The sequence below is a fragment of the Colobus angolensis genome, unplaced genomic scaffold (genome assembly GCF_000951035.1).
Source record: "Colobus angolensis palliatus isolate OR3802 unplaced genomic scaffold, Cang.pa_1.0 Scaffold1, whole genome shotgun sequence".
Lineage (NCBI taxonomy): Eukaryota > Metazoa > Chordata > Mammalia > Primates > Cercopithecidae > Colobus > Colobus angolensis.
This window is the reverse complement of record NW_012110918.1, coordinates 14,375,795-14,384,192: the sequence shown is the minus strand read 5'-3', so window position 1 is coordinate 14,384,192 and position 8,398 is coordinate 14,375,795. Positions and strand designations below refer to the sequence as shown.

The 8,398-nt window shown below is 50.0% G+C and overlaps 1 protein-coding gene across 4 annotated transcripts in view; it reads right to left on the bottom strand.

The window, feature by feature from the left end:
- Positions 1-4,393: 4,393 nt before the first annotated feature.
- Positions 4,394-8,398, bottom strand: part of BIRC5 (baculoviral IAP repeat containing 5) — a 13,269-nt gene continuing 9,264 nt past the window's right edge. For 3 of the 4 annotated variants that reach the window (XM_011955328.1, XM_011955252.1, XM_011955174.1), the window contains one exon: positions 4,394-6,274. In XM_011955328.1, coding sequence (XP_011810718.1) covers positions 6,185-6,274 — 90 coding nt within the window. In that variant the 3' untranslated portion in view covers positions 4,394-6,184. Of the gene's footprint in view, positions 6,275-6,719; positions 6,885-8,398 lie in introns of those variants that run through there. The other variant, XM_011955409.1, reaches the window with a different exon arrangement.

Here is an 8,398-nt window from a genome sequence, read left to right as displayed (position 1 = left end):
CTGGCTAACATGGTGAAACCCTGTCTGTACTAAAAATACAAAAATTAGCCTGGCGTGGTGGTGGGTGCCTGTAGTCCCAGCAACTCAGGAGGCTGAGGGAGGAAAACTGCATGAACCTGGGAGGCGGAGGTTGCAGTGAGCCGAGATAGCACCACTGCACTCCAGCCTGGGCAACAGAGCGAGACTCCATCTCAAAAGAAAAAAAAAAGAAGGAGGTTTCAGCATCACACAGCCGCGTCTCTGCAGAATGGACACGTGTTTCACTCATGCTGCAGTGCTAGGAGACAGCCACGTTAGCAATCCATAGCCCATCTGCATGAGAAAGCCTGGGTTCAGTGTTTCCAACCCTAGATGTGCAGCTGGAACCACTGATTAAATTGTCCCCGAGGCAGCAGGCACCAGCCTTTGAGGGGCTACTTTGATGAATTCTGCTAGTATATTTCCCTTGAAATGGACCCAAATTATACCCTAGCCCAGTATGAAAAGGCACTGCTTTAGAACAACCCATTATTTTTCATTATTCATCATTCTTTCATCAACTTGGAGCTCCAACCTTGTCTCTAGGCTGTCAGGCCTCTTCCAAGCCAGCATCAGATCCCTATCACTGAAATCAGTGACGAATTTGATGGACGAAATTCCAGTTATAAGTGATAAAAAACAATGTGGCATCCAAGCCTCTTTTTTTTTTTTCCCCAGAGGTGAGGTCTTGTTCTGTCGCCCAGGTTAGAGTGGTGCAGTGGGGTAGTGGTGTGATCACAGCTCAATGCAACCTCAACTTCCTAGTACGAGTGTTCCTCCCACCTCAGCCTCCAGAGTAGCTGGGATCACAGACATGTCAGCATTCCCGGGTAATTTTTTAAATTATTATTTTGGTAGAGACAGGGTCTTGCTTTGTTACCCAGGCTGGTCTCAAACTCCTGGCCTCAAGCAGTATTCCCACCTCAGCTTCCCGAAGTGCTGGGATTACAGGTGTGAGCACCCTGCCTCTCTTATTTTTATTTTATTGATTGATTGATTTTTTTTTTTTAGACAGAGTCTTGTTGCCCAGGCTGGAGTGCAGTGGCATGATCTTGACTCATTACAACCTCTGCCTCCCGGGTTCAGGCAATTTTCCTGCCTCAGCCTCCTGAGTAGCTGGGATTATAGGTGCGTACCACCATGCCCGGCTAATTTTTTTGTATTTAGTGGAGGCTGGGTTTCACCATGTTGGTCAGGCTGATTTCGAACTCCTAACCTCAGATGATCACCCACCTCGGCCTCCCAAAGTGCTGGGATTACGGGCATGAGCCACCGCACCCGGCCCTGTCTCTCTTCTTTTAAACCCATATGTAACTACCTGGAGCCAGCAGCTGGAGGACCAGCAGGCCTGGCCCTTGTGATGCCAGCGGGCAGAGCCCTCTGCTCCAGGCTGATGACACCATCTGCCACCTCCCCCACAGGGCTGGGGAAGCAGCTGGAGCCGTGGCTGAGTCACTGTTGGAGCAGCTCAGTGCCACCTTTGCTGCAACTGATTTCACTGCATTGACAAACATCCCCCTACAGAAAATGTACCTCGCTGAGTTTTCCTGTCCAACCGGTCAATTCATTAACTCAGGGCATTAGGAAGCTAATCCCCCCGCTAGACTCAAAGCCACTGTTTGAGTCAAAACCCCACATTCTTTTTTTTTTTTTTTTTTTTGAGACGGAGTCTTGCTCTGTCGCCCGGGCTGGAGTGCAGTGGCCGGATCTCAGCTCACTGCAAGCTCCGCCTCCCGGGTTTACGCCATTCTCCTGCCTCAGCCTCCTGAGTAGCTGGGACTACAGGCGCCCGCCACCTCGCCCGGCTAGTTTTTTGTATTTTTTAGTAGAGACGGGGTTTCGCCGTGTTAGCCAGGATAGTCTTGATCTCCTGACCTCGTGATCCACCCGTCTCGGCCTCCCAAAGTGCTGGGATTACAGGCTTGAGCCACCGCGCCCGGCCTAAAACCCCACATTCTAAGGGCTCTTACATGGTTGGGGCCATAGGTTAGAACCATGCACCTTTTCACTTTTCGTCGACAGTGGTATCGTTTGTGAGATGTGGCCGTGATTGGGAGGCAGCCGAAGAGCGAGGAGGTCTCGTCCCCAAGCACAACTCCCAGGCCTGTGAGAGGCTCAGCACGGTCACCCAGGCTTCCCCAGCACCTGCCCAGCGATCCTGGCAGCCCAACAGGGTCCCACTCTCAGGGAGGCAGGCAGGCAGGCGCCTCCGAGGCCACACGGGGTTTCTAAGGGACAAGCTTCTCGGGCAGCCGTGCTTTGGGCACCGCAGCATCTGCCCAGCATCCTGGGTGGTGACTGGCAATGATATCCTGGAGAAATAACCTCCTCAAAGGGAAATGAGCTTGTGTTTTCTAGAGCGAAAGTTCCTCCCCAGACAAAGCTGAGACCTGCACTGGCTTTGAGTGACTAAAGGTCTTGCTGGGAGGCTTTGACTCACTGGGTAACGTGGAATGGGCAGTGCCTTAGGCTGCAGGGCTTCTCCGGCATCATCCCGGAACCAGCCTGTGCTTCCCCACATCGCAGAGCGCACCTGCAGTGTCCGTTCCGTTCCGTTCCTTCCGGTCTGTGCATCCTTCCCTTCCCTTCCTGGTCCCACTGGCAGCCTGCCACCTATGCCAGGACAAACAGCTGCATAGGGATGCCCTTTCCTGTTGCCATCCAGGGCAGAGCTCACCGTCTTCTCGGTACTGCTGCAGACACCAGCCACACGTGTGCAGACGTGCATGGCTATTTGCTGACCTGTCTTCCCGCCGTTCGGAGAACAAAAACCGGGGGAACTCACTGCAAGAGTTGTTCGTGGGCTTCAATTCCTGGACCTGGCACACTGTAGGTGCACAAATACCTGAGTGAACGAATGGATGTCACCCCTTTGGGGATCACGTGGAAACCTCGGAAGGGAAGGTCCCAGTTTGGTCCCAGCCAGCTGAAAACGGGTGTAAATAATGTAGGCTAAGCCCAGCGGAGAGAAAATCTGCAGCTTAGTTGGTCCTTTGCTTTGTTGAGCTAGATTCAGCTGAGTCAGGAAATCCTTCGTGATGACAAGACAGGCCCGGGGCAAGCTGGGCCGCACAACTCACCCTCTCAACACAGACCTTGGATGTTGAAAGTGAATACAGTGCCCTGTCCTCACAACGGGGGAAAGGAGGGGAACGGAATCGGGACCACCTGTACTAGCCTTACAGCTTCCTGTGAATTTACATTTCAACGTAAAAGGTTACAATGTACAGCGAGGATCTGTGGAAGCCTTGGGGAGGCAGGTGTCAGTTCCATGACAGCCTTTCTGACAAGGCTGTCTGAAAATGGAATGGGGTGCTTTAAAGACAGCCCTCCCTCCCTAGAATCAGCCAGCCGACCACAGCCACCCCCACAAGCTGACAGTGTCCTTCAGCAGTGAGGGCCCAGACTGCCTGGTTTCAAATCCCAGCCCTAAAAGTTACTTATTCTACTGTCTTGGATGAGTTATTTCATTTCTACAAGTCTTCATTTCTGCACTAAAAAATGGTAGCTACAGCCGGGCGCGGTGGCTCAAGCCTGTAATTCCAGCACTTTGGGAGGCCGAGACGGACGGATCATGAGGTCAGGAGATCGAGACCATCCTGGCTAACACGGTGAAACCTTGTCTCTACTAAAAAATACAAAAAACTAGCCGGGCGAGGTGGTGGGCGCCTGTAGTCCCAGCTACTCGGGAGGCTGAGGCAGGAGAATGGCGTAAACCCGGGAGGCGGAGCTTGCAGTGAGCTGAGATCCGGCCACTGCACTCCAGCCTGGGCAACAGAGAAAGACTCCGTCTCAAAAAAAAAAAAAGTAGCTAGGCCAGGCACAGTGGCTCCCGGCCATAATACCAACAATCCCAATGCTGAAGCAGGACAATCACTTGAGCCCAGGAGTTTGAGACCAGCCTGGGCAACAAAGTGAGATCCCATCAAAACAAAATTTTTCAATGAGCCGGGTGTGATGGCATGCGCCTGTAGTCCCAGCTATTTGGGAGGCTGAGGTGGGAGGTTCACCTGAACGCAAGAATTTGAGGTTGTGGTGAGCTTTGTTCATTCCACTGCATTCCAGCCTAGGAGGGCAAGGCCTTGTCTCCAGGGAGAAAAAAAAAAAAAAAGTAGACAAAACCACATTAGACTTTATTGGCAATTGTGAGTTATTCTTTCCACATGGCAACAGCCTGCAATGGGGGCTCCAGTTGGGCTTGCTGGTCTCTTCTGGTGGCGGGCACTGCTGTCTCCACTTTCCAGGGTGGCAGTTGGCCCGAAGGGCTCTAACCTGCTGTTGGAACTTCACCCACAGCCCAGAAGCCTCCATTCACAACCCTTCCCACACTCCACTCTGACTTAGAGAACCTGGAAAATGGACACGTGGACACGAATCTGAAAGAAAGTCTAGGCAGTTGCCCTCAGACAAGGGCCTACGGCTTTATTAACAGATGCTGAGGAAGCTTTCAGGTGCTGGCAGCCATGAGGGTCTGGTTTTAAGAATGGCCTTTAAGGAAAAGCCATAGCAGGCGGGCTGAGAGGGGTGGCTCCAGCTCAGCCCCACCCCCAGCACAGGCTGACAGAAGCCGAGATCCACATCACCGCCTGGCGTGCAAAGGAGCTGAAGACAAAAGCATTTTTTCCAGCTTCTCTACAAAGTCAATTTATAAGCAAGTTATTAAAGTGAAGTATCCATTTATAGACTGGTACAAATATCAAAAATAAGCAGCTTAGATGAGTACAGAGGCCGGAGTGCATTTTCTGCTAACAAAACCACTGTGATATTCACCAAGTTTAGAGGGAAAAGTCTGAGGCCAACTCAGATGTGGCAGAAACAAGTGGGTCTGAAGTGCATTTTCAGTTGTTTCTAACCAGAAGGAGCCCGGATGATACAAACAGGTCCGGGGTTCGTGGCTCTGGCAAGCGCCCAGACAACTGCGTCTCTGCTAGGATGCTCATCCTCACTGCGGCTGTCTGGGCAGATGGCTGTTGGCAGGCTAGGGACGACGATGAAAAACTGACAATATTTAAAAAACCCAGTAGGGTCCACAGCAGTGTTTGAAATGACAGGCTTTTTATTTCTCAGGAACAGCCGAGATGACCTCCAGAGGTTTCCAACGAAGCTGTAACAATCCACCCTGCAGCTCTGTGACAGGGAGGAGGGCGAATCCAATCCATCATCTTACGCCAGACTTCAGCCCTGCGGGAGCTGCCGCCGCCAAAGAAAGCGGGGACCTGGGCGGACTGCATCCCTCCCCCGTGTGGAGAACATGACGGATGTGCAGGTCGGGCTGACAGACACACGGCCTGCAGCAGCCCAGCTAGTCCCACACAGCATCGAGCCAAGTCATTTAAAAAGGATTCAAGCCACTGCCTTTTTCTCAGGGAGGAGCAGCCAGCATGTGCCCCACAGCTCACTGGGCCTGTCTAATCACAGAGCAGTGGCAAAAGGAGTATCTGCCAGACGCTTCCTATCACTCTATTCTGTCTCCACGTCCACCTGAAGTTCACCCCGTTTCCCCAATGACTTAGAATGGCTTTGTGCTTAGTTTTAATTGTAGTTTGTGCTATTCTGTGAATTAACAATTCAAACAAAATGAGAAAGACATGTTGTGAAACAGTAGAGGAGCCGGAGACTGTCTCCATTCCCCTCCTCATCACACACACGTCATGCATCTACCAAAAAAAAAAAAAAAAAAAGTGGCCTCTGAGGCAGCACAGGTGTGACAGATGAGGAACCTGCAGCTCAGATTCAACAGGCACCTGCCAAGTCCACACTCAGGACTGTGTGGCAGCCTCAACAACATGAGGTCCAGACACGTTCACTGTGGAAGGCTCTGCCCACGCGAACAAAGCCGTCAGCTCTAGCAAAAGGGACACCGCCTTCTTCCTCCCCCACTTCTCACCTGGTAAGTCCGGGAATCAAGAAGACAAAAATGAGCCAAAAAAAAAAAAAAGAGAAAGGCAGTCACTGTTATCAGCAGCACCCGCTGCACAGGTAAAAGCACCTCTGGTGCCACTTTCAAGACAAAACAAGATACAGCTGAAATATCTAATTGGAAAATATTGATCTTCTCCTTTCCCAAGGCATTGCTAAGGGTCCCACAGGAAGGCTGGTGGCACCAGGGAATAAACCCTGGAAGTGGCGCAACCACTCTGGGACCAGGCAGCTCCAGCCAGAGGCCTCAGTCCATGGCAGCCAGCTGCTCGATGGCACAGCGCACTTTCTTCGCAGTTTCCTCAAATTCTTTCTTCTTATTGTTGGTTTCCTTTGCCTGGAAATAAAGAATAGACACATGACACTGAAACCAGAGCTTCCCAGTCACATGCTGTAGATAAGATAGATAAGATGACAAAGGAAAAAACAATCAGGGAACACTGATAGAGCACCTAAATCAACTGGGCACTGGGCTGGGGCAGATTCCCAGCTACCCGAGACAAACATCCTGATTCAGATCAAGTCCTCTAGTTTAAGCTGCCTCCTAATCATCGAATAACAGAAAACATGGACAGAGCGCTTGGTATGCACCCAGCACCATTCTACCGGCTTCACTCCATTAACTGATTTATGCTCACAGTGACCCTGCGGTGGGTGCTCCCATCTCTCTAGTATACAGATGAGGAAACCGAAGTCCAGCCTGAAGCAGCCACTCCAAGTACCCAGCTAGTCTAGGTATCCAGCTAGTCTAGGCAGAGCTCTGCTCTTAACCACCGTCCTAGCTTTCTCCTGAAACTCCTGGAGGAAGGTCCAGAGTCTTCCTCTTCATGTCCAGCAAACAGACCCTGGCAACCATCAGGCTCTTCCTCGAACAGAAATTCTTTTTGCTTCCAGTCCCTCCCTGAATCTGGCTTCCAGTTTTTTCATTCTGCTAACAGCTCTCTCTCCTAAAGGGCAAATGACAACCACATTAGCAAATCCAGGGACCCCCTTCCCTATCATATTTTTTATTCACCCTAACTCCTCTGCTACATTAAAAAACAAAAACCTTTATTGGGTTAAATTTGTTTTCTGATAGAGGTTACCTTAAAAAAATTACTCTATTTTTTTGAGACAGACTTTTGCTCTTGTTGCCCAGGCTGGAGTGCAAAGGCGTGATCTCAGCTCACTGCAACGCCTCCCGGGTTCAAGAGATTCTCCTGCCACAGCCTCCTGAGTAGCTAGGATTACAGGCATGCGCCACCATGCCTGGCTAATTTTGTATTTTTAATAGACACGGGGTTTCTCCATGTTGGTCAGGCTGGTCTTGAACTCCCGACTTCAGGTGATCTACCCGCCTTGGCCTCCCAAAGTGCTGGGATTACAGGCATGAGCCACTGCGCCCAGCCAAAAAATTACTTTTCAATATGTACTTTATATATCCTAAGTTTTACCTCATGTATAATAATTTGTAATTTATTTTTATATATATGTATAATTTGTAAATTATTAATTGAAAGAAAATTTAATTTAAAAATAATAAATTGATAAGAAAAAAAACAGTGCACCTTTTTTTTTTTTTTTTTTTTTAGAGACAGGGTCTCACTCTGTGACCCAGGCTGGAATGCACTGGCAAGATCATGGCTTACTGCAGCTTTGACCTCCAAGGCTCAAAGTGATCCTCCCACCCCAGCCTCCTGAGTAGTTGAGACTACAGGCACATGCCACCATGCCTGGCTAATTTTTTGTGAATTTTTTGAAGAGATGAGGTCTGGCCACATTGCCCAGGCTCGCCTCAAAACTCCTGGGCTCAATCAATCCTCCTGCCTTGGCCTTCCAAAGTGCTGGGATTCAGGCACAAGCCACTGCGCCTGGCCCAACAATGCACCTTGTAATGGACTGTAATGGACAACTCCGCAGTCCCAGGGAGCATCACCTTTACTGATATGGAAAGATAACCATGGCTTTAAAAACATGTACACACACACACACACACACAGATTATTCAGTTTCTTCTTCACATTCAAAAAAGCATAAAATTAACAAAGCTCCTTTGCATACATACTATAATTTAACCACCCCAATGTGGAGGTCAGTATCTCCATTTTATACATTTTTCCACTAAAGGGAGGGGGGCAAAGCAAACACAAGAACTCTTACTACTGAAAAACAGAACAGGCCGGGCGCAATGGCTCATGCCTGTAATCCTAGCACTTTGGGAGGCTGAGGTGGGCAGATCATGAGGTCAGGAGCTCAAGACCAGCCTGGCCAACATGGTGAAACCCCGTCTCTACTAAAAATACAAAACTAAGCTGGGTGTGGTGGTGGGCGCCTGTAATCCCAGCTACTCAGGAGGCTGAGGCAGGAGAATCATTTGAACCTGGGAGGCGGTGGTTGCAGTGAGCGAGATCTCACCATTGTACTCCATCCTGGGTGATAGGGCAAGACTCTGTCTCAAAAAAAAAAAAAAAGGCCGGGCGCG